The following is a 27,209-nucleotide window of genomic DNA, read 5'->3' as shown; positions in this document are numbered from 1 at the left end:
AAATAATAAAAAAGACATGAGTGTATACTACACAATGGAGATATTGTATAGGCAATGAGTACATCATATGTTATTAAAGATCATTAGTAATTGGAGAAAAAAGGGAGAGAAAATTGTTAGGGGTGTGTGGTTGAGAACAGCCATTGTAGGAGATGGCCAAGACTAAGCAAATCATGTAGTAAAAGAATGAGAATACTCATGTTAGATTTGTGAAATGCAATTAAATTATAGCTGTGACATAAGATAAAATTGTAAAGACATAATTGAATTAAAATTAGTCATATGATCATTTCATTGAAGAGTTTAGAAAAAACTAGTTGTAATAAGTGCAAAGAGAAGAAATGCACAATAGTATTAATGAAATAAAAATAAACAATGCGCCCAACCAAACACAAAGAGAAAAGGAAGTGATTACATGCTACGCGGGATAGATTGAAGAGAGGAAAAGAAAAAGGAAATGATGTAAATGAAATTATAATCCCCCCAAATAATAAAGTTAAAAAGGTGACAGCAGATTATTTTTTCACCATTTTAGTAAAAAGGAAGATAAATAATCTCAATAAAAATAATTATACATAAGAGAAAGAGAATAGAAATGGGGAAAAAATGAGAACTTATGTTTATGCTTTTAAAACAACAAAATGAATAATATTCTGGACAAATTTACCAATAGCCTTAAAGCTGTGAAAGCAGTAGTCAAAAGTTGAGTTCTTTTTTTAAACCAATAGGTTCACAGTTTTATAGGCATGCCTTACCAACTCTCTGGAAAGATTAAATTATACTTTAAACAACAAAAAATCAATATGGATGAGTGGATTCATCACCACACTGTACCCAGTGGAATACAGTTAATGGTTTAACTCTACTTATTATATCACAGGATAAAGGAAAAAATATACATTATTTAAATAGTTGTAAAGGATACATTAGAGAAATCCAGTGCCATGCAGGCTATATAGTTCTTGGCAAACAATGAATGGGAAGTGCATTTTACTTTGTGGCAAGAATCATCATTGGTGGTGAAACAGTAGCTGCATTTCAGATACAACTAGAGACAAGACAAAGCACTTTGTTTAGCCATTTCCTTTTGGCATCATTCTAGAAATCCTGATTGAAACAATTGGATACAAAACGACACTGGAACAACAGAATTCATTCAGAAAATTTGCTTCTTTTAAAATCACTTTACAAAAATCAATAGAAATACATTTTCCTCAATACCACACCCAGTACCAACAATGTACAAGGTATCCAGAAGTAAATCTAATAGAAGATGTTCGAGGCTCAGGTGGAAGAAACTTTAAAGCTTAAAATTGGAAGAAATCCTGTGTTCCTTCTTCACTCTCGTGCTAACTAATGCTTTGTCTGGGTATGAAATGAAAGCCAGTAATTCATTTTCCCTCCACAGCTTTGATAGTGTAAATTAATATCTAGAGAACAGTATGATAGACAGAATTATTAAGACTTACTTTTGGTTTCTTGAACATAGCCACTCGCCTCCTATTTCTTGGCACATTTTAACCCCGTGTCTCTGACTGGAATTCTGAAATTGTAAAATTTAGATGGCTGATTTTTCTAAATTCACATATCTTGCTCTTTAAAGACTAATTATTTTGACTTTTAGTGTTTTGCATTAATTTTATGATGACTTTATTTATTTTTCTTTTAGTTGCATAAATCATTATATTATATATTTGATACTATATATTATATATAGCTCTTATATTTTTGTTTTCTACTTTTTCTCTTTACCAATTTAGGAGCTTATTTGAAAATGTGTATTGTTACTTACTATTTTAGCAATTTTATATTTATTATCAAAGAATATTTTCTTACACTATAATTTCAAACATTTTATGTTTGAATATTTTTATATAGTAGATATTAATAAATTTTCAAAGATAAAAAATGAGACAAAGATCAAAATAAGCAGATGCACTTCATGAGCATCAATATTAAAGATCTATTATCTTGATGTATGTATGTATGTATGTACATAGTTGTCATTAATTAATTAATTAACTTTATATCCCAATTGGAGCTTCTCTTTCCTTCTCACAGCCACTCCCTCCCCACTTCTTTCCCATTCTCCTCCTCCCTGAAAGTGTTCAATTAAATTGAAAATCTAGTGCCATTCCAGAAAAATATGCAGTAGCATTTCATGTGTAAGTATGGAAAATAATCCTAAAATTCATACAGAAGGAAGTTTGGAAAAAAAAAAGCCATAAGAACCAGGTACTTGTTTCACTAGACTTCAAAATTTATTATTTAGGTTTAGAGGTTATACAATGTATTCTTGATACATTGGCAGACATAGGACCAACAAAAGCCGCCCAGGACCAGAGCCTACATGAGAACTTGCCATGTGAAGGCAATGGAAGGCATTGCTGGCCAGTGTGGTGATGAGACTCAACGCACAGTACAGAGGAAACACTATGCGGGGACGGATGACAGAGCGTGGCTTCTATTTGCCTTGCTCACACTATGTATGCCGTGCTCCAAGTCACAAAGTTGGAACTTCAAAAACAAACAAACAAACAAAAAACTGCAAAACAAAAAACCCTAAGACTTTCAGAAGAAAAAAGTCCTTTTGACCTGGTGGGGAGTGAAAGAAAAGAAAAAAATTTTTTTTCAAAAAAGATGCAGGAAGCACACATCCTAAAGGGATCATTAGATATTTGACTACATTCAAAGTAAAAAAAAAAAATTCTATCTCATCAAGGAAATATGCAACCATATAAAATCATATAAAAACCATATATAATCATACAAAACCAGCATACACGAAGAGATTTTTGCCCATTACTCAATGACAAATGTTTGCTCCCGCCCCCTGCCCATTATATACAACCCAAAAAGTAATGAGAAAACAATGATCCACTGGTAGAGTAGGCAACGTCAAAGCGCAGTTTGTATATGGGGAAGAGTTGAGAGCCAATGTGTGTGAAAAAGCCACACTCATCCTCACTCCTATTAGGAACTTGCAAGTAACAACTAACAAGGGAGTGTATTTCATAGCCATGTCCATAGCTAGACATTAGCAGAGAGATAGTCAAAATGGGAAGTCTCTATCACATTTCTCCTCTCAGACATCAGGGAACCCTTGGAGATTGTAAGATCCAGAGGAGATGCCGACACTAGGAGAATCAACTAAGCAAGGCACGTGTGAACTCATAGAGACTGAAGCAGCAAGCACCGGGCCCACATGAGTCTGCCCATGGTCCTCTGTGTATATATTACAGCTTTTAAAAGCTTAGTATTTCTATGGGACTCATGAATGTGAGAATGAGTGGGTCTCTAACTCTTGTGCCTGCTCTTGGGACACTTTTCCCCCTGTTGGGTTGTTCTGCCCAACTTTGATAAGATAGCTTTTGTTTTTATCTTATTATACTTTATTTTGTCATGTTTTGTTGTTATCTACTAGAAACCTGTTCTTTTCCAATGCGAGACAGAATGTGAGTAGATCTGGGGGAAGGGACATGGAGAGAAACATGGAGAAGAAGAGAGAGGAGAAACTATAGTCAGGGTATACCATATGAGAAAATATTCCCTTTTCAATAAAAGAACTCTTTGTTGTTGAAAAAAGAGAAAATGTTTAAAACACCAAATTTGGCAAGGAGAAATAGAACTGTGGTGTTTTGTAGATTGGGACAAGGTGCTGTCTATCAAAATGAACAAAATACTGAGTATATTGAAAGGCAGATATACCAGAGTATGTAAACCAATCACGAAAGCCAATACTTCAAGGCTGGGCCTTGGTTTAGAACCAGAGGGGTAAGAACCAAGTGAAACAGAAATGCCATCTTATGTATATGTACGCTTTCCACATTCAAAACAATACCTGAAACAGATGTGGAAAATAACACTTGAAATAATTACTAGTGATATTATGACGTTATATTTGTCTCTGTACTTTGTATATGTTTGGAATCTATATATTTAGAAGTCATCAATGATTTATTTCTTTAAAAGCAGAGTTGAGTGGAGAATCTTCAGGATAGGAATGATGGAAGTATTTCAGGACTTTCATATATGTGACTATTTTTGAAATTCATTGCCCTCAGATAGCTGTGTCTACACTCTTTATTTTTACTTCATATTCTCTCAAAAAAAAAAAATCACCACTTCCTAACTGTAGCTTGCTTTACCTTTTGAGATTTCTAACCTGCTCCCTAGACTTAGGTTTCTTTTGAGAACTTACTACTGTTTAATGTTGCTTGAATTTTTTCTACATTACCCATCTTTTGTACAAGAACAAAAACTCTCTATAATAGAAATTCTATTTTTAAACATTTTAAAAATATTTATTTTTGTTTAATATGCACTGTTTTTTTGCATGTCTGTAAAGACATAGAGTTACAGACAGCAGTGGGCCACCATCTAAGTGCTGTGTATTGAACCCAGGTCCTCTGGAAGATCAGTCAGTGCTGTTAACTTCTGGTCCATCTCTCCAGCCCCCATAAGATAAATTCTTATGTTTGCTTCACTCTGTATCCCCAGAACCTAGAGGAAATCCTTACACACAGTAAAATTTGCTTAGTAAATCAATGAAATGTTTCTAAAGTTAGGACCTTGGAAGGAAGAAGGAGGCTAGCACCACTGGGAGATACAGAAAAGATGGTTGAATAGGTAGGGTGCTGTGTTCTCACTAGAGGCCTACATCTAGAGAAAACGGTATACCTATGGGTCACGATCAGGTGATTGGAATTGGAGCCTGAAAGACAGATGGATAAGACTAAATTGAAACTGAATTCAACTGAGCACCAATTTGTACATTCATAAATAGATACATTTGGCTGCCATCCCTACTCAAGGAATTTGAGTGGTTATAGAATTGAGAGCTTAATAAAGACATTTTCTATTTCTCTCTTTTCTCTGTTTTAAAAACCTAGCAAAACAAAACAAAACACCCAACTCAATATACTACAAAAATATACTCTAGCTCAGAAAACAATGAAACACTTCTGTGCTATCTATGGGATGTGACAGGATTAAATCATTTTTTCTGATTCTGAAACATTGGATCTGACTATTGTTGGTGATTGTTTACTGTTTAGGGGAAAGAAATACCAGTGGTTAAAGTAACAAATAAAAGCAATCTTGTTGAATGTATCTTCATTGAAGATTCATGTTGGAAGAGATTTAAGAAATAACTATATATTTAGATATCATTTTTTAATTTGTTAAGCTTTTATTACTATATTATTATATATTATATATAACATATATCAAAGTTTATAATAAATAATTATAACATATGAATATATATCTATGTCTTTAATGCTTTATTTATTATATATGTATATGTATGTATGTATATATGTATATTTATGTGTACAAATATACATATATCTTCCAAGCCAGAACTACTGGTGTATGTGTGTGTGTGTGTGTGTGTGTGTGTGTGTATAATCAATAAGATTCTAAAAATTTCAGTAACTATTCCATATGGTTCTGGGACACATGTGGTAAAACAACACATAAGGGAAAAGACTTTTGGATAGCATTAACTTAAAAAAAATTCATTCATCTTTCTGTTTATGTGTGTGCCCGTTCTGTGTGACAATATGCTTGGAAGTAACATAGCTGAATAGCACAGGTGTGTCAAAGCTAGCAGGTTGAAAGCTGTGAAGAATTATGTCCATGGTACAGGAGCATATAAACATAAAATGTACTCCCCGAAGATGCAGAAAATTCAATACACAGCAGTGTATTAACTGCCAGGAAGACAAAACGTTATAATAGATTAGTGTCCCAATGCAGCTGCCACAAATTGCCACAAATTTAGTGGCTTTCATGTATCCCAAACTTATTCTCTGGCTGTCCTGGAGATGAGAGATCCCTAAGCAGTCCAAAGGGCTGGTTTCTTTGGAAGCTTTGAGGGTGATCTGGTCTCTTGTCTTCCCACCCAGTGTTCATGATGGCCATGCATACCCTTGGATCTTTCATTTCAGCTTGTCATGTCTTGTCAGCATGTCACAGCTCAGCATTCTGTGACTCCATCTTGGAAATGCACCTGGGTAACCTGGATAATAGTCCATTCTCAGGATCCTTAAGCACATCTGCAAAGCCCTTTCCCATATAAGGCTATGTTCACAAGTTCCACAGGCTAGGACATATGATGTTTCTATCTCTGGAGACTGTTTTTAGTCTATCACATATACTTTTAAAAAGATGCCAATAGATGTATAGCTATTAAGAAAAACCTGCTGTTCTTTCCTTGAAGTACCCATAAGTGACTTAAGCTCCACAGTGAACTGGAAAAGGGCTATCCTTAGTAAATAAATGTAAAGTGAGTTACAAGCAGAGACTAGAATTGGCCATGGTGCTAATTCTCTTGCCTGAATCAAAGTGTGGTTGGGAGGCACAACGACTCTATTATAGCTGTGATTTAGTACAGAGATGGACAAGGACCTCCAGAGCTTATTGCCTTACTATGCCAATCAGCGATATGCCTCCACTCCTTCCTAGGCATAAAGCACTACAGCAGACACAGAAAGGGGTGAAGACATGAGCTGGATGCTTATAAAACACAAAGTCTGAACAGAAGGACAAAGTAATAGATTTTAAATATAGACAGCCTAATTCGTCTATGTAAAGGGCTGCTGGATCTAAAAGGAGCTGTGTGGTGGGTGGCAAAGAAGTGTTGGGATTCTCAGCAGGTGTTCTACTCCTGAATCTCTAATAAAATTCTGTAAAGGGGAAAGATGATGAACGTAAGTAGGGTCAAGCGACCAGAGCCATTTTATCAGCTCTAACACCCTGAGTTCTTTTCCAAACTCCAATTGGTCTGGAGTGCAGTTTGGTGGGAACCTTGTCTTCCGATTGTTGCCATACTCTTGCAGCATGGATGACAAAGGTTCTGCTATTTCTTTCTGATTTTCCCCTCTCAAATGGTAGGTTTTTCAAGAGGTTGTGATTTTGATAGTAGCATGTATCTCATTCTAAGTGTTACGGTTTACCTCCTTACCCGTCCTGATTTCTAAATTCTTCCTGGTCTCTAAATGTGTTTCTGAACTAGGATGGAGACTAGGTGATAGAGGCAACTTGTCATCAGCTTTGCCACTCTCACGATTTATGCCACAGAATAAATTTTCTCTTATAATATTAAATTTTCTGTTCAATGGCCTCTATTCCTGAAGATACCTTAATTCTTCTGTTGGCTGAAAAAAACTCTCCTTTTATAGTTTCCCATCATGGTGCTGCTTTAGATTCTAAAGTGACTCTCAGCTCCTCAAAACAGTAGGTCTAGACTTTTATAGGTCAATGTCATTGACCATCTCAGTTTCCTGTGGCCAGGATCTCCAGGACTTTCTGCACCCAATGGGCTCATACTCTCTCTTCTTCTCACGGCAAAATTTATGTTTCTTGGCCTTCACACGTGGGCAGTGGCTCTCCTCTCCAGTCAGAGTTTTATGTGCATTTATTAAACGATATCTTTTGAATTTTAAGTGACACTACAGTTCCAGATGTTTAGAGTTTTTGTTTACAGCATCATTTTCTCTTTGTATCAATATATATTTTTCTTAGAACCCAGTTGCCTGAAATTTCCCTGGGGCTTGCTCTAATTTACTGGTTTGTAGGAAGAATCACCAAGTGAAACTGTGTTCACACACATGAATGAGTTGGCCTTTATTGGTTGAGAATTTAGTGACAACATACCATTGTTTCATAATTATTAGTTGAAAGGACTATTTCTTAAGTGAAAAAAAGATAAATTTGTTTTTACTACAATGTTACTTTAAGGATGTGAAATAATTACTATGCCTTGCAAAGTTGCTAATATGTTCTTGTGGTATGCATATATATTGCAAATAAATGTGGCAAGCCAGAGGTTTATTTAACTTAAAATACCAAATTACAAATGTCAACTCAGAGAAAATGCTGCTCAAGTCTTTGCCAGGTGCACTTGCTATTGTAAATGGGATTTCTTTTCTTTTCTTTTTGGTGTTTGATGTAATGACACAGGGTTTCTCATAGTTATGCATCAAGTACCATAACTCTTTCTCTTTTAAAAAAATTTTTTAACACAGGGTTTTTCTGTATATCCCAGAGCTGCCCTGGAACTAACACTGTAGAAAGGCTGGACTTGAACTCAGAGGTCTACCTGCCTCTGCCTCCTGAGTGCTGGGACTTAAGGCATGTGCCTCTACTGCCTGGCCACAATTCATTTTTAAATAAACAAATAATTAAAACAGACTACAAAAACTGTAGACAGAGATTTAGTTTCACTGTCTTGTGAAGCAACTTGATGATATGAAATCTTTCCAAATTCTTTACCTATACAAAGTCAGAATTTATTGCCAACACCAAGCTCACTCCACAGGTGAATTTTGTGAAGATAAATTTTAAAAAGTCAGTGAAGTTTTTTTAAATTATTAGGAGACAATGTCTAGATTTATTTAGTGGAAGAATTCAGAGTGCTTCTGACAACTATGTGTGTGTTCTTACATTTTTTGCTGTATATTTCTGTTGTGTGCATATATTTGCTTTCTTTGGGACTCTCTAATACAATAAAATGTAGAGTTTTATATGTCAGTGTCTAAATAAGTGATTGCCCATTGTCACTTCTGTGGTCTGTAGTCTGAGTGCCACTGAATCACCTGTTCTATGAAGAATTTCTCTGATGAGGCAGTGTAAATCACAAATCTACTGTGACCTGATGTCATAGACCTCTTTGCCGTGTCTCACCATTGCAACACAAGTTTCCTGAGAGGAGAGATCTTGTCTTGTGTGCATATTCTTAGGCGCTCATCATGTGAAGTGTTGCCTGAGTCAACAGACAGATGCTTATTAAATATTAACCAAATACCTAGAGCCCTATCATGATGTATTTACACAGCCTCCATTGCTCTTGTTTTAAATCGGACAGCTATCAGAGACAAATTAAGTTTGTAGAAAATATCTGAAATTCTCTTCCATGTGACTCTTTTCCAAAGAATATCCCATCCTAATATTGGCATATGTCTATTGCTAGTGCCACCCTTTCCCACCAAACACAGATGTCATGGCAGTGTCCTCCTCAATATGCTCTCTAAAAATATCATTTAGTTTGTAGGATGGCTGATACTGCATTGCCTCATTGCCATTCCTGTTTTGTTTTGCTTTGCTTTTGCTTTGCTCTGTGTGTGTGTGTGTGTGTGTGTGTGTGTGTGTGTGAGAGAGAGAGAGAGAGAGAGAGAGAGAGAGAGAGAGAGAGAGAGAGAAACAGAGAGAGAGAGAGACAGAGACAGAGAGAGAGACACACACACAGACAGAGATAGAGACAGAGAGACAGAGAAAGATCGAACAAGCATTTTTACATACCAATAGTCCATAAATGTATATGAAGGCTCCTGTGTCCAACAGGCATACTCATTTAGTGAAGAAATGAATGTTTACATTCTGCCTTAATTTCATTCATAGCTCTGGTCATACATGAGCATTCATGCATAGTCAAAAGGGTGCGACTGTCTATAGTTCTAGAGTCAGTGTATTATCCTTTTCTGTCCTGGTTACCCAAATAATTTTTGTAAATCGCTGCTGAGTTCATGGGCAGTTTAAAGAATAATAGATTAGTGTTCAAGGGTAAATGATAGAGAAAAGTTACTGAGCAGTTAGATTGTATTTTCAAGGGCAAGAAAAATGTAAAGGAATAAGATTATGTGCAGAAAAATCACTCATTATTACATGAGAACTAGACCTAACAAATTCAAGCAAATTAATATGACACCCCAACCTTTCAGGCATGCTATAACAAACAGGCTATGATGAACTGTTACCTCAAGCAAGCACTTTGAGCAGAGACCCAGGTAAGCTATCTGACTCCCCTAAGGTAGCAGAAATTGGCAGTCAGCAATCGAAGCCCCAACTCCTGTGTGCCGGTCTTAATGTATGTTACTCCTTCCTAGTCACCTCAGTGTCCACAGAGTCTGGGTTGTACTTGTTGTGGGAGGAAACTACGGTGGACAGAAAAAGCCTGGAAAGCAATTCACATTTTCAGAGCTGACTCTTATCAGAGAATGTCAGAAAATGCAAATACACAAGTGTAATGAAACTTTATTTCATTGCTCCTAAGTGATAACTGTGTCTTCGTGAAGATTCAGTCTCCGTGTCATGATTGAGTAGAGCCTAGTTACTTTCAAAGAAACGAACAACTATGATATTCTCCCCTCAGTACAAAGGGAATTAGCCCCAAATTCACTCTGTGAACCATCCAGGAATCAGTCAGTCTGTGAACTGCTTTGGCTGTTTCCGCTGATCCTTCAACTAGATCTCACTTGTTTCTTCAGGGCACTGGAGTGAGCAACCAGAATACAGATTAGGTGACTAATTGTTTTAAAGTGAGACTGTGACGACAATTGGCTTTACTCGGTAACTAAAGGGCTTGTTCAACAGCGTTAGGATCAATTGAATGCATCCATCTGTTTCTTTGCATCCCCACTGCTTCTCCACAGTTCTAACTTGTATCATCTTTCACCTGGATGTCTACACTACTGTGACCTAGTTCCTAACACTGTATTCTGTTCCCTTCTACCCTATCACCTTTGCTGATGCCAATGCAGTTGTTCCCAGACCTAATTCTGATTATGGTATCCGGTGGCTCAAATCTTTAAATGACTGGCCTACACCCACAGCATTAAATTTTTATTTTACAACATGGTTTACAGGCACTTCTGTAACATGGCCTGCAATTGCCTCTTTACTTGTCCAACTTACCATTGCATATCTCCTTACTTTTCTAATTTGCCTTTCTGCATGCCATCTTAAATCGTCTTCCCTATATCTCAGTTTATTTGTCCTGTGATCTCTCTAAAATGTAGAACTAGATTTATCACTTCCTTGTTTAATATCTTCCTGTAAATCTCCATATCTATTATAATAAAGCCCCTAGAGTTAGCAGTCCCTTTGATATCACTTACTATTTGCTCATTGTTGTTGTCTTACTGATGTTTGGGTCTGGTGGGCTGACAAGATGGCCCGGTGAGTAAAGGAGGTTACCCCTAGGTCTAATGACCTCAATCCCTAGGACGTGCACAGTGGAAAGAGAGAACTGACGCTCACAAATTATCCTGCTACATCCACACATGTCCTATGCCATTGGACCACCAACAAATAAATAAGTAAACAAATGCATAAATAAGCAATGTGATACTTTGGTTTTAGATATTGTACACACACACACACACATACACACACACACCTATTTTCTTAGCTTACTACGTCTAGCTTTTTTCCCTCCCATATTCAAATCCATTTATTAATGAATTACACCTGAGAAGTTAGTTTGGCAGGCAAAGGTTAGGACTTGAACACTATTATCTGGAGAATTATCCTGCCTATGTCAGAAGATCAAAGGCACCAAAATTATGGAAAACATGTGGAGTGAGGTATTAGCCTTAGGAGAGCATGGCTATTCTTAAAATAACATGGCTCAGTGGCTAAGAGCTTTTACTACAACTAGCTTTAATGTTTTAAAATAAAAGATTTATTTACTTTACTTTGTGTATATGAATGTTTTGTCTGCATGCCTGTTACAGATACCCAGAAAGGGCACGTGAAGGTACTGGGTCTCCTGGGACTGGAGTTACAGATAGTTGTAAGCTTCCACATAGGTGTGGAGAACCAAACCTGGGTCTTCTGTGTGAACAGCAAATGCTCTCAACTGTTTGGTCAGTTAAAACATTTGATCTTCTGAGACACAGGTATTACTTTTTTAGGATCTGTATATACCTGTACAATTAAATTATTTGGTTAAATTATTTCTCAAAGGCTTCCACACCTTGCACTTCATACACAGTATTTTGACCAAAAAGTATAACACACTCATGTAGTTAGATATAGTAGACTAAATTCTTTGCCCCTATTCAAATTATATTTGTGGTAAAGAAGGCAGAAAAAAGTAAAACAGATAATCAAAACATACTTTGTTGAATTTGAGCTCAAGATAAGTAAATTTTAGAAGGGGTTAGACAGTACTGGGCCAGCAGGAGGATTTCTCAGAGAATGAAATACTTGGGCAGCTATCTGAACATAGTGAAAGGATGAGTCATGGAGATATGAAGTGAGAACTCAAAAGCCTTGAGTTTCATCAGAGTGGCTGGAGAGCAGTAGGAATAAAGTCAGAGAGATGAAGGAGCGTGTGGAGATCTTTAAAAAAAAACCCTTGGGATTTACCCTGAATGAAATGGAAAGAAGGTGAAAAGTAGAGAAATAACACAATTTGATCCTCATGTATCAGAGAGATTTTTATTACTTTGTGAAGAACAATAAGAAAGAAGAAGATAGCTGGGACCAGAGTGGTAGCAGCGGGGTGGTGGGAACCAGGGCTTCTGGCTATGATTTTAAGACATAGCCAGTAGGATGTGCTGGGATGTGAGGGAAGGAGAAAGACAAGGATGCCAAGATGTTGGGTACAGACAGCAGGATAGGCATACATTTAACTGAGATGTGCAAGATTTTGGAGGAGCAGTTGCGAATGTGAATCAGCAGGAATTTGCCTTTGGAATGTGAAGTCTGAGATTCAGAGTGGACAGCTGGGTAACGGCGATGGAAGCCTAGTATTATTTGCTAAGTCTTCACTTTGTAAGTCATCACAGGAACACAAAGTTAGCCGTTATAATTAAAGGACTGAGTATAAACAAAGGAGCAAAGAGGTCTATGGATTGAAACACGGATCTCCCCAACATTGAGAAATGACTGGTCCACAGAAAGAAACTGTTTCAAGGACATTAAATAATCAACTAAATGCAAAATCTGCTGATGGGTTGAGCACTGGATTGGATATTAGGTTTTCCACCATGTGGTTATTACCGATCTTGTTGCGATCGGGCCTAGAAAAGCAGTGGGGACAAAAGCTGTTTTTCCCGGAGTCTAAGGGAGACTAGAAAGGGAATGTATGTAGAAAATGCCTTGCTCATACAAATTGTCCTCAGGCGTTGTCTGGCTCGGATGTTAACTCACTCATTAATTCTCTGAAAATTCTACTTGGAAGATGTACATGAAATTCAAAACAAAACAAAGAAGAATAGAAAGGTGGGTGTGGTGGTGCCTACATACATTTCCACAACTATGGAAATTTAGGTAGGAAGATCATGAACTAGCTACACAGGAAGTCCTCATCTTAAAAAAAAAAAAAAAAAAAAAGAAAAGAAAAGAAAATAACACAAAACAAATAATAGCAACAAGAATTGTAAGAAAGAACACAGAGTATTTGTGTGCACTATGGAAGCATATGTTGATGAAATGGAAACAAAGGGTATTTTGGCTATGATGTCTTTGAAGAGATGAGGGGAGAAGATATTGAGGATTTAGCTTTGTGTGTCTGTTGAGTGGGAAGACAGAATGTGCACTGCTCCTTTTCTTGGGTTGTATTTTTGATGGTGATTTATTTGTTTGTTTTCCACATACTGTGAACCTCTTAAGAGCAGTAAGTATAAATGTCTTGTTCGTTTTGTAGTAGGGGTTTTATTGTTCTATTTCTATTCCCTGGTACAATGCCTGGGACACAGCAGGCATGCAATAAATGTCTGAACTAGAAAATGAAGACATTGTGTTAAGCATGTGTCTATTTTGTCTTCTCATTCAAGTTGGATTATTCCCATCAGGTCTTGACAAGCAGATTGATTTAACTGTGTTCCTCCTGCTTGGCTCTACAGAATGCTGGACTAACTGGTAGAGTTGATTGATAGACATGATTGTGTTTCTACCCAAATCAACCGTGCCGCCTAAATGTAAAGTCCGTGACCCTTGTTATGTCACATTGGAGTAGTCCCTGCTATAGATTTAATAACAATTTACCAATTTTTTTTTTTTTTAAACCAGGGAATATCTCGGAACCTCATCTTTCCTCGGTGTCCACCTGCTATTTGTAGTTTATTGTTGATATAGCACTTCTCACTAGCCTGCCACTCCCTTCATCTAATTACTGAGAAGGTCTTTGAGGATACGTGTAATGTATGTTGCTACACATGCATCGGCTTTTCTCTAAAGTTTTACGGCTCCTTTGATTAAGTAGATAGCATGTGCTCTGTATGAAATGAAATGAAAAAAAAAAATGCTTGCTCTTGAATCTGGTGCGAAAATATACCAAATGAACAGTCCTGTGATTGGGTCAATGCAAAGTGATGGTTACCAATGGGCTCTGGTGGATGCTGCCAGTGTCCTCGCTTCATCTTCTTGGCCATTCGGTGTGCTCAGCTCCCATCTCTCTGCTTGCTTGCTTTTTTATCCTTTCATAGTGCTTCCCCCACTCCCACGTAAGCCATCTCTGCCTGTAAGTGCCTTCAAGGTTGCTACATATTCACTTCCTCAGTTTTAAATTTTATTAATAATACTTTATTAATTTTCTGAGAATTTCATATCATGTATTTCGATTGTTTTCACCCCCAACTCAACCCAAATTCTCCTTCCTGATCCACCTCCATTTCTATGTCCTCTTTTTAAATGTCTTAACCTGTTTATCCATAGCTCCTCATGAGCCCCTTTCCATTGCATTCTGGAATGTTGCCTGGTTTGATCTTGTAGAGGTAACCATGGCTTCTGTGAGTTCATGAGCACAGCACTTCCGCCAAGTGCTAAGGTCACTGTTTGAGAGCCTTTCTTTATTTCTAAATCAGTTGTGTCCTCATCTTCTCCAGGGGATAGTTTTTGAGAACTACTTATAAGGCATTGCATGTTTGTAAAGAGTTGATGTCATGGCAGCGAACCTGCTGTTTCTTAGAGTGGGAGAGTCTACTTCCACTGTATGCAGATGGTCTGTCCTGATAGCTTCTAGTTTTATACCATTTACAGTTAAGACTGTTGATAACTATCAGTTGAATTTGCCATCTGATTTTGCTGATAGGGAATAAGCAGTTTCAATTTAAGTAAATAATTGTTATTGAATTTAGCAGGCATATTATTGAAATATATGTTTTTCCAACATGAAATCTGGATGTATTTTCCTTGCCTCAACCCTATACTTTATGACTACACACCTCTGTTCTGTCTTCTTAGGCAAGGCTAATAGAGAGTTAATTGTATAATCAATGTTTACATTATAATCAAATAGAGCTTTTTTGTTTTCTTGTTGAAAATATATATCCATTTTAGTATATTGAGTAAACAACTTTTTTTTTTGTAGTTATTTAAAAAGGACACAGACTCCCTTATTTGTAAAATGGGATTGGAGGTAATATGTTTTAGAACTGAAAAGCACTTTAGCAACTAGCTGGTGGTCAACATCATCACTTTATAAATACAACCCAAAAAGGTTAAATCATTTGTTCAATATCTCCAGCTTAGTTAGTGGCAGAGTAGAACTAAAATCCAACTCCCATGCTGCTACTCTTTCTACTGCTGCATGAAATGTATACTTCTTATTCACAGAATTGATATGAGGATTAGGGACCACATCTGTGAAAAATAGATTTAGCCTCTGGAAGGAAAGATGCTGCATAGCTTTGTGAAAACTAATCTCATTTTAACCTCTTCTATACGATTGTTGGCTTTGTTCAGTTTTATGTTTCTCACTTTGGGACTTTTTCATTCTGGACAAGGACTAGATAATTTAGGATGCTTGTTTTAAGAATCAATAATAAGTGCCCAGATTCTGTTAAAAATATGAATTACATCAGCTGGTTTTGAATCTTGGAGCAGGTGCAGACAGTCTTCCAGAGTGGTGGTTGCTTATGTACATGGCAAGTTTTCTGTCCTTAGTCTATATATTTGGAATAAAGGCAGTTGATTTCAAAGGAACAACAAAGAGAGAAAGGAGGTGTGACTAAGACATTTGTACACACACACACACACACACACACACACACACACACACACACACACACACACACACGAGTCCAATCTCATAATTCTTCCAAAGCTTGATGCAGCATGTCTTAACAGACCGTGAGTTTTCTCCCTTGCTGAGCCAGGCATCCATTATAATAATCCACCATGCCTTCATATCTCTAGCAAGCACATGTAAGTGATAACTTGGAATATTTATTTTGACGCAAGGTGTATAAATCTTTTCTGTGTCATCCTGGAAGTGAGGAAATTGTGACTTGCTCAACTCAGCTTTGTCGATTGTTTAAATTTGGCTCTTTCGCCACAGTGTGTTTTGATATACAAACAAGAACCCTGTTTAATTTTTATACTATTCAAAGTGATTTGTGCAGATTCATATGTTCAGGGAAAATAAAACTCAAGTACCAAGAGGCTGAAGTAACTTTTATATATATTTTTAATTAGGTCCGATTATATGCAAGACCTGACGCTATCAGAAGAGGATCCGGGGACTATGCCGTCCACATTACAAAAAGATTAATAGAATTTTATGAAGACTACTTTAAAGTGCCCTATTCTTTGCCGAAACTAGGTAAGAATTTCTTTGTTATTTTATTGGAAAGATACCTGGAAGGGGGAATTTTTTCTTCATCATTAGTTGAGGCATCCAGCAGCATAAAAATTCAAAGGTTTATATTTTTAGAGATGAGAAGCATAAAAATAATTTCTTCTGAGGAAGTAAAATAAGAATCATGTCCTGGCGTCTTGCCAGCAAGTGCTCATGGGAGTTAGGGAAGGCACTGTGTGAGTCAGGATTCCAAAAAGTAACCTGAATAGCTACAGTTTGTTAAATACATCCCATGGAAGGGAGCTTGCAAAAAACCAAGTGTGATCACTACAATGACCACGTGAGCAGATGCAATTAAAACACATTCCATATAAGGGGACTGAGGTGTGCCCTAACATTGAGACAGCCCACTCTTTGTGACTCTCAGAACAAGGCATTGTTGCATGCAGAGCTGACATGGGTAGTCTTCGTCTCTCCAAATTGTTGTATGTCAGATCTTAATGAATTGACTCTCCTTTAAGATATTTTTTAAGATTTTATTTGTAGCACACAGTTAAGCTAATAAAAATGTGATTGAAGAGAAACTTGGTAATAATGGAAATTGTTGTAATAATGGAATGTTCTTGTACGCATTGCTTTTACAGAGCGAATGTGTTCAGTAATTGTTGGTCCTGTGAAAAACCACATTAATGTATTATTCTAATTTGAATGAGGCTGTGCTTTTGGCAGGAATTGAGCTAGAATGTTCCAGGACATTATAAATGGTGCATATATGCATTAGAAATGTTGAAGTTACTTTTCCTTTTCAGGAACTTGGTTTGGATATGACATCACAATAGCCTTTTGTTCCCCACTCCTTCTCTCTCACCAATTTTCTTCCCAAGTGTGTTTTCCTTTTGTCAGAATCCACATTAGATACATTTTTTGATCAAAATGTTAGTTTGAACCACAGGCTCACCTCCCTGGAATACTGGGCCTGTTTCATTAGAGTACCTGCCTGCTGTGTAGCTTTATTGGTCATACAACAAGTAGCCCAGAAAGTAGATCGAACAGCTGACGTAGTCATCTCTTGGCATGACACTGCATTTTAATGAGCTATATTGCAAAATTGTAAGGCCTTTTGGAAATATCCACTCAGCATTTATAAACAAAGTTTTATTTCAAATAGTCTCTGTACCCTTCCTTCTTACAGCCCCTTCCTTTTTAGAATCTGTTTTACTGATCTCTCACTGGTAGTCACCCAAGGCAGAAAAGACTGCCTGACCTTATTTGCATGGGAGGTCCTGCTGTTACCTACACTAGGTAACTGGGAACTTCCCAGCTTGACCCTAATGTAAAATTCACAAGTGCTTATGTTGCTAGTTCAGCAACAGAAATAAAATGCGGATCTTTCTCTGTCCCCTTGAGACCAGTAATTAGCAGAGGAACTCAATTTATAACTTCAGGGGGTTCCATGTAACTGTCAGCTTGCAGTAGGATTCATTTCTGCTCCTCTATTTCACTCACAATTGAACCATGCGGGCTTTCATCTGCAGAAAAAAAAAAAAAAAAGCTTTATTCACTGTTACTACTGCTTGTTAAGCTACCTTATGGTGTATATAATTGAATGATTTGACTTACCCCAGCACACTCCTTTTTATATATCTAGGGGAGTTACCACAGCTCAGGGTGCTTTATGAAATTTCTTGTAAAGGTCTACTTATTTCCTATGTCTGTAGATGTGTATGCTAATGGATTTGTAAGTATGCTCTCTAAATATACCTTACATAAAAATCCCTAGTCGCAGAATTCATTCTCGACAAGTTCTCACCTTCCATAATATATTATGAATTATACTTTAAGTAAATTTTATATTCACAAACTCAGCCTTTGTTAATGATGCCTGGAGATGTATTCTAGATTTTGACTATGATTGCCTTGACCCTTCGGATTTATCAAAAATTGTTTTCAAGGCCCTTTCTTTCTTCCCTCATACACTCTGTACGCATTTAGCAAGAGTCTGCCATAGTCATTTTTTCACTTGCAGTGACCAAAATAGGCAAAAGTCTTTTCTTTCCTAGAGATTTCATTCTACTGGGTGAAGACAGACAGAAAGCCAATTAGTAACAAGCACAGTTTATTAGTTGGAGAGAATCATTTAAATAGCTAACATGCTAGGTGTGGTGACACCCATCAGTGACCCCAGCATGAAAGAGGCTGAAGCAGGAGGATGACAAGCTTGAGGCCAGCTGGTCTATGTTGTGAGACCAGGCTTAAACCATGCACTCACTCACTCACTCACTCACTCACTCACTCACTCACTCACTCATTCACTCATTCACTCACTCACTCACTCACTCACTCACTCACTCACTCACTCATGCACGCACTCACTCACTCAGTCACTCACTCACTCACTCACTCACTCATACACGCACTCACTCACTCAGTCACTCACTCACTCACTCAGTCACACACTCACTCACTCACTCACTCACACACTCACTCACTCACGCACTCACTCACTCACGCACTCACTCAATATTAATAAATAACCAGAATAGAAGTTTAGAAAGCATATGAGGGCTAGGTGTGGCATGCATGAGAGACTGAGGCTTTTAGAATTTAATTAATTATAGTTTTTAACATGGAAGTATTTATTTGGACATGTTTAGATATCAACTCAAGAGAAGGAAAAAATGAGCCCAGTGGAAATCAGAGGGCATGAGTTATTACCCGAGGGACCAAAGTACCTAGAGTTTGAACTCAGACCTCTGTGATGTCTATGAAGCGGCAAAGAGGCAAACATTCATGGAAGAGAGTGAGTGAAGGGGTGGGCAGTCTGGTCTGGGTGTAATGGGGTGCAAGATAATGTAAATCCAGAAGGCTGGGGGAAGCTGGCTTTTCCCTTGCCCAACTCTTTGTGAGTCCAAGCAGATCTAGGGCACACTATGTAGACCAGGCAGTACCTAAACCCAGGGATCCTCTTCCTCAGTATCCTAAGCCCGAGGGTTGAACACGTAAGCACTAGACTAGGTTTGGATCTTCTTTTATTTAAAAGCCATTTTGCTCTGTTTGACTCTTCAATATATTATTTCTGAACATCTCTCTTGTGTTCTGTCTCATTTCTGATGCTGAACAGTTGAACTTTGTTGACCATGGCACAGCTCATACCAGCTTATAGCTAAGAATTTGAGTTTTCACTCCAAGTAGCTTATGGGGAGAGTTCCTTGAGAGGATTTCTACTGTGCCTCATTAACTTAAGGTGTCAGTTTATTCTCCTTGATAAACAAAGCTATGTACTTATCATTTTTGAGTCAACAGAAGCCAATGGTGTAATTTGTGTTAAAGTCTCTACTTTGAGTAACAAAAACCATCTGTATGAGGCACATAGAATTTTTTACTTCTTGGTATTAACTTATACAATAGATTAGAGTATCCTTGTTATAATACAAGACTGTCTATATCCGCACATTCTATTTCCATGAGCTTTTGCAGCGCTGATTTATGCAGCACTGTAGACATATAAAGAAGTAAATTATCTTTCATATTACAGGTAAATCATATTGACAACAGCAAAATGGCCTCTGTGTTTGTGTTTATAAAATGTGAATTGTTCTTAAGAGCTTTGTACATTTTTACCCATTTAGTTATTATAATGGTCTTTTGAAGTAGTATCTATTATTTTCTAATTCTCCAGAGGAAGAAATTTTAGGATTTGGTAATGTAATAATGTTTATCGATCATATAAATAATAATAATAAGTGGATTAGGAATTCAAATTCAGGCTCTGTGACTCTATGACACTGGAATTCTGTTAAATAGAGATTTTTAGAAATTTTCAGAACTCATAAAGTATACATCATTTTAAATAAAGCAGATTATCTATTAGTAGAATAATATATTATATAGTTTTGTTAACTTCCTACATACATAACCACTGCAAGAAAAGTGTAAGGAAAAACTATGAAGAAACAAGTCTGATGAATCACAGCAGCATCAACATGAAGACATACCTAAGTACTGCAAACATGTTTTCATCGTAGATGCTTATAAGTTAATTAGGTGGCAGATAAAATGATTGGCACAATATTTTGTTATTCACCCTATTTAGGTTTCAATTAATTATGGCAGATAGTTTTCAGTTTCCCTTTGCTGCTGCTCTGTAATTTGTAAATCGATGTTTTGTAAAGGAGTTTGCTTGATTGCTTCTTTTCAAGACACAGCACATTTGCTTTTATGGGGGAATTCATTACCTGCCTGGCGCGGTGCTGTGATTGTGGAGGGAGCACAGGTGTTTTGTCACAAGACTTTCTGCCCTCAAGGAGATTGGGGGTATGTTGAGGGAAGAATACAGTATTTACAGGGACGAATGAATTTGATAATCACAAAGTATGAAATATAGCCAAGCACGTTAGTCTTATAGGGAAATGTTTAATAGCACTCTAAGTGGAGGATGTGAGTTCTGTGTTATAGATATGAAGTGTGCTTACAGAGAAGCCCTTTCTTTATGTGAATCCAGAGAAGAGTGGCAGCTGAGAAAGGAGAGAGATTATTCTGAGGCTCATATAGTGCAGGTGCCCATGCATACCTGGGACCCTGTAACTCTCAGGAATGAGTATACACTCTCTAGAATGGAATAAATAGATTTTCTTATTAGAGTTTGAGTACAAGAGATGCTAGTTTGAATAATAGATTTTTTTTTTGTCGTTGTTTAAGCAATAATAGATATACCTGATTTTTCTGGTTTTGCATGTATGTGCATGTGTGGGCCAGAGGCCAATCTCACGCATCATTTCTCAGTAACTGTGTACCATAATTTTGAAAGAGAGCTTGACTAATGATTTACTCCCCCTAAAACATATTCTTTTCATTACTTTATTTCATCTCTGGTGTTGCGTTTAGCAGGAGCTTGAGGCTCAGCAGTTCAGCCAGGCTGGCTAGTGAGTCCCGAGCTTCTGATTGTCTCCACTTTCCCAGCACTCTTGAGTACAGACACTCACATCACCACAGCTGGATCCCCCTGCACCCGTGGGTTCTAGGGCTCCAGTTCAGAACGTTGTTTGAATGCAGGCTTGTTAAGTGCTTTGCCACCTCTCCAGCCTGATGTATCGTTTTGATTGCAGTGCTGATGAGGGAGATAATGATGATCTGCTACTTGCAAGGAATAAAACCTCACCAAGTATTTCATGATGTAGTTGGAACATACACAAACACACACACACACACACACACACACACACACACACACACACACACACACATGCACGCATGCACACGCACGATTTGAAATATATTAACAGTTAGGTTATTAAGTTTTCCTTATTGGTATAGACTACTAAATGTTTTCCCTCCTGTGGCATTTGTCTTTAAGTGGTGAATATAGTTGTATTTCATTTGGGATTATAACTGTGTAATACCACTTCATATTAGTTACAAGACTCATCGTTTACTTGAAGTTTATTTTGATATTTTTAAAGTTTTATTTCTTCCTTTACCTTTTAAAAAAAGTAAATCGTTAGTATGATGTGACTGGTTAAAGTCCCGATGTAATGTTGCTTTCTAAGATAAAATCTTTGGCTTCATTGTGTGGGGCATACATTTATTCTCAAAATGCTTCCTTCAGTCAGAATCCCTCAAATTATCCTGTCAAAAGAGATTGGAGTTTAGCAAAGGGTGGGAAAGAAAGAGAGGAGATTATTTTGAGCCCTGTGTAGGAGAGGAAGCCAAGGCATACCTTGGACTCTATGAATCACACTGATGGAGTCAACATTTTTCTACAGTGGGATAGATGGTTTATTATAACTGCTCAGTTTTGTGCTTTGGGGGTCCATTATGGGCTGTGGAGATTAGTGCCTTCTTAGGGAGTTCGGTACAACAGAACTTTACTTTTTACTCTACCAAGTGTCACTGGGAACTGAGTCTTCAAGCAGTTTTCCCACCTTCTCTCTAAAAAATAAGAAATGTATTCTCTACTTTATGAAGGTAATTTACTTTGGGAAAAGCTGGTGATTTTTCTTATAAGCCAAAACAATGGTCATAACTTCTTCCAACAGGAAGTGTTTTATATGTGCCTGAGCCTCAATCCGACCACCATTTGTGTGAAAACAACACCAAAGCCTATTAAAGTAGACACAGTTATTCCAACATCTCACAGTTATTTTAGCACAATTTAACAGGGCATTTTATTCCTTCATTAATTATTCTATAATATGGCCATTTAACTGCTCTTGTTAGGCTATTTTGTAGCTATTACATGCTGTATACTTTCAGGACTGCACTGGCAAAAGACCTTATATAGGATACTCTCTGTTTGTGATATTTAACTACTAATAAAAAAAAAGAAATAAACAAAAAGCTAAAGATGAAAGGAATCAATGAAAACAATGCATTTCAGTAGGAAGGATATGCAGGATTATTACACTATAAACAAGCAAGGCAGAACATGAGGTGGAGGATTTAATGTAACACAAACCAGCTGTAAGGCTGAATTAACTAGTTAATTCACCAGGCATTTATTGAGAAGTTACTAGATGCATTGTGCTCCACAATGGTAGTAAATTGGGCCATCTTCCACCAAGGACTTTAAATCTAATTTTAAAAAAACTCTCAAAATCATTTTGCTGAGTTGACAGTGTTATTACATGCTTTATTTTCTTGAAACTCTACCCCCCTTCGTCTTGAGTTTCAGACATTCAGATCCTTGGGATTTCTCTTAAGCACAGTTTTACTAAATTCAACCAGGGTCTAACTTAAGGTGTATTTATGAAGAGGCCTCCAACACATTGCTTCAATTGTCTGAACAGAGATATTTGGCTCTTAGGACAGGAGATGCATTTCCAGTGACTAGGCATCTGATGATTGCATAAACCCTTCTGCCTTGGACTCTACTCGCGCACACTGGTAGCCAGGTGCATCAGGGTGTGGTCTGGAAGAGAAGGGCCCTCCTTTTGTGTGCCTCTCTTATTCTCTTCTCTAGCCTGATCAAAGACATCAGTTCAGCAATTCTTCAGTTCTACCCAAAGTTCAGTTTTTCCTCTTTCCTGGTTCTTTATCTATCAGCATTAAAAGAATGGCACTGTTTCCTCAGCTCCACTAACTATATGTCCACTCACTCTGTCTGCAGATCCATTTCCTTCCTTCCGTTTACAGCTAAACTGCTTTGAAAGGACTGTGTACGAGTGCGGGCTCCGATTTCTTTTTTTCTCCTCTTCTATGAATGTACTGCGCATCAGCCTTTGGCCCTCAATCCTGCACTAAAACTCCTCAAGTTTACTAGCAACCCCACACTGCAAATCTTACTTTAGTCTTCCTCAGCAGCGTCTGGCACAATTGTTCTTCCCAACACCATAAGACTCAGCTTCACTTTTCTCAATTTCTTTTTAGGACAGCACATTTTTACAAATTATTTTCTCATTCTTCTCCTTTCCCCCTTGAAGTCCTTCTAGTTGTGTGGCACTTGTGTCTGCCAGGAGTCAACTTTGATATCCCTTTTCTTTGTTAGTGACTCTGGTGGAATCTCTTTTTGTGGCCCCAACCAGTCTTGTGAACACCACCCATGATCTGCTGATGCTGTTGCCTTCTAGATTTATGTCTCAGACTTCTTCCTCTCAAGTTTAACTTTTACTTCCTACCTGCCACCCCCACTGGGTGGCATAGGAGCAAAAGCAGAGCTAACATACAATACTGTTTTCTTTCTGCTGTCACAGATAACCATCACCATACATGCCTTCTGTTCTCCATGCTGCCCAGGCTGTTGCATGGGTATTTCTTCTCACCAGGAGGCAAGCAATCACCTCTGCAGTAGTAGCCTTCTCTAGGCTCAGCACCCTCCAAGGGCCTTCTAGTGTTTAACTGTCCTGAGGTTCCATCCACTTATGTTTCTGTACAGAATGCATTGCATGAATATGTTTGAGTTCTAGATAATGGTATAGAAATATGATAGGAGAAGAGAGGAGGACTGTTCTAATGCTATTTATTCTGGCTGGAGAAACTTAACAAGGCCTATCTGATTAAATCCCTTTGGGCTTCTATGTATGACATTCTTTCCTGCGTGTTATAGCAATAAACCTCTTCTGCATTACGGTCATGTTGTCCCTTAGAAGACAATGTTCAACACAGGGATTTTTTTTTTTTACCAAGACTGAAATGTTGGATAGGATTGCATTGTCTATGACTTGCTTTAGGAAAGGGAACTTCTAGTTGCTATGCCTGCCCTGGGAAGGGAATTATGAATGGGGAACCATGGAAACACACACAAAAACATACATACACACACACACACACACACACACACACACACACTAGTATTGCAGACACTTAGTGAGTATAAACAAATTAACATAATGTAAACCCCTGACTTCAAGCCACTCTGCAAACAACTAGGACCTATCTTTTATTCCCACTCATCTAAACTCAGTAAGTCCACGTGACTGCATATTTATAAGCTCTATAACCTGTTATTTTCTCACCATTTTCTTAGTTGCTCCTCTCCATCCAGGCTTCGTGTTCTTGAGCTTAGATCATGAATTTAACCCATGGGCCCCTAAGGCAGGGGGAGATTGTGAGTTAAGGCAAGCCTGGTCTACTTAGCGAGACTTTATCTCAAATGAAGAACCACCAGCAGAAGCAATGTTCAAACATGAATAAAATATTGTTAAATGATGTGAGAAGATGGTAGCTGAATGTATAGATAGCACTTGACTTATTGCTCACCTTAACCATTTTCAGCCTTAGGATGGTAAGAAAGGCATATGCTCCCAGCAGGAAGCCTCCTTTGAATGCTTATCTTTTCCTGGGCTAACAATACATGGGTTGATATTCTCAAGATTCTGGGAAGCAGTTCGGAGACACAGCTCCAGCCAGGCATGTAATCATGAGAGTGGACAACTGCTGTTCCCCTGTTCTGCAGGTTAGCAGTGGTAAATGCTCTTTGCATTTATGACAGGCTAATTGGGTTATAATCACATCCAAGGTTATAGAGCGTCTGTACAGATTTACCACAGTGGCAACGCCACTTGGCTGATCAACACCCCAGCGATTCACCTTGCTCAAAGAGTAGAGCCCAGCGTTCCCTTGGCCTGGAAGAGCTTTTATAACCTGGTCCCTCCCTGACACGCATGTCTTGACTCCTATTTCTCTGTAGCCCACAGTTTCTGTTTTTACCTTTCTAGTTTTGCTTTTTCCTCCAACACTCCAAACATTCTTCAACCCAAGGCCTTTGCCCTTGTTCTTCTTCCAGATTTGGAGATTTTTTTTTCCTACAGAAATGTACATGGATAGAGTACCTTCTCTTGCCATGAGACTTGATCCTCTCCTTTGTACGACCATGATGATCACTTCTCTTCCACACCGCAGCCCCTTTCACCAGCACTTTCTAACTTCACATAGCACATATTTTATTTGTGTATAATTCATTTTCTTTACTAAATTCATCCTATCTCTTCTTTCCTTCTCTCCTGGCATGAAGTCTTTATGAGAACAGGCTATTTTTAAAAAGTGTGTTCATTGATCTAACTCATTTGCCTAGAATGGTGCATTGTCCAAAGTAGGCATCAAATCAATGCCTATAAATAAGTGAGTAGATACCAACTTCTTTCCATCCATGAAAGAAAAGCTAACTCTTTGTCTTACAAACTAAATACAATATTTTTTTAGCTTAGTAAACACAGAAAAAAAAATAATATACCCTATAAAATACCCCTTTTGGTAAATATAAGCAGAAGATTCAACATGGCTTAGCTATAGTTATTTATCCACATAAATAAACTGTCAGCTTAAAATGGGTGAGTTCATGCCTGAGAAGTAATGCCCATTTGGTTTTATGATTATATTCTAATGGGAGAGATTAATAAAAAGCTGAGCTTTGAACTGGGGATGTTTTGTAATCTAAAATAAAATAATGATCTATTCATCCATCAACTTTCCCTCATTGTTCTTTGAAAAGAAGGTAGAACTTATTCATGGGCTTGTAAATATTTGTTGAGTGTCTATTATGTAGAAGCACCATTTTACTTGGTTCCGTAAAATTGCTATTAGTAGCTAACAAAGGAGACAGCAGTCTTCAATTAGGTTTACATATTAGTGAGGATAAAAGCAGATGTGTACATACATATTTATAGTTGTGGCTAGAAATTGATAACTGTGATAGAGGAAAAGGCCAGAGAAGAAAGTGTCTGATGTGTTGGTGTGAGAGGAGTTTTCTGTTTTCTGTAGGCAGATGACATTATACTTGCTGACATAATGTTTCCTAAAAAGAGGCAGCTTGAGGAGGAGCATGCCTGGCTTACTGGAGAGGTGAGAAGGAGGCCGGTGTGAATGAAGCATGGTGCTAAGGTTAGCATATGCTGACGGCTTTAAGGTAACCAGAACATCGATGAGCAAAGGGAGGCCATAACAAAATCCCACCGATTAGATGCCTCAATTAGTAGAAATCTATTTTTTAAGTGTTTCTACAACATGAATTTAAAAACAAGTTGCCAGTATGGATGTCTAAGCTCAGCTTGGGGCTCCCTTTCCGACTCACAGATGACTCCTTTCTTTTGATGTTTTCACACGGCCAAGAGAAGGCAAGGACTCATCATGTGGACCATACTCTCAAGACGTCATTTAAGTGTTATGCTCTCCCCGCACCCATTTCCAGCTGCCACCATATGGGCTTAGGCATTCAGTACAGGGGTGAGTGTGAACACACCCTGGATGGAGCAGCCTGGGATTGGGTGTAACACTGCTAGGCAATCACATTGGCTGGCTCATGCAGAAAAGACTGTTGGCAGGATGAGAGAAGCCCAGAGCCGAGTGAATGTGATGCATCAAACCGAGCAACAACCTTGTGTTGAATTAGACTACCAACAATGAAAATGGTAAGAAGTGAGCAGATTCCAGATACATTTTGAAAGAAGAACCAACAAACATTTCT

At 37.8% G+C, this 27,209-nt stretch overlaps 1 protein-coding gene across 1 annotated transcript in view; it reads left to right on the top strand.

The window, feature by feature from the left end:
- The window catches only part of Trhde (thyrotropin releasing hormone degrading enzyme), a 438,539-nt gene that overhangs the window by 97,947 nt on the left and 313,383 nt on the right, over positions 1 to 27,209 (top strand). Inside the window, exon 3 of the mRNA XM_051172782.1 lies at positions 16,210 to 16,336. Coding sequence (XP_051028739.1) covers positions 16,210 to 16,336 — 127 coding nt within the window. The remainder of the gene's footprint in view (positions 1 to 16,209; positions 16,337 to 27,209) is intronic.

Source organism: Acomys russatus, chromosome 31 (genome assembly GCF_903995435.1).
Source record: "Acomys russatus chromosome 31, mAcoRus1.1, whole genome shotgun sequence".
In the NCBI taxonomy this organism is placed as follows: Eukaryota; Metazoa; Chordata; class Mammalia; order Rodentia; family Muridae; genus Acomys; species Acomys russatus.
The sequence above is the reverse complement of the archived record's forward strand: the minus strand, read 5'-3'. Positions and strand labels throughout refer to the sequence as shown.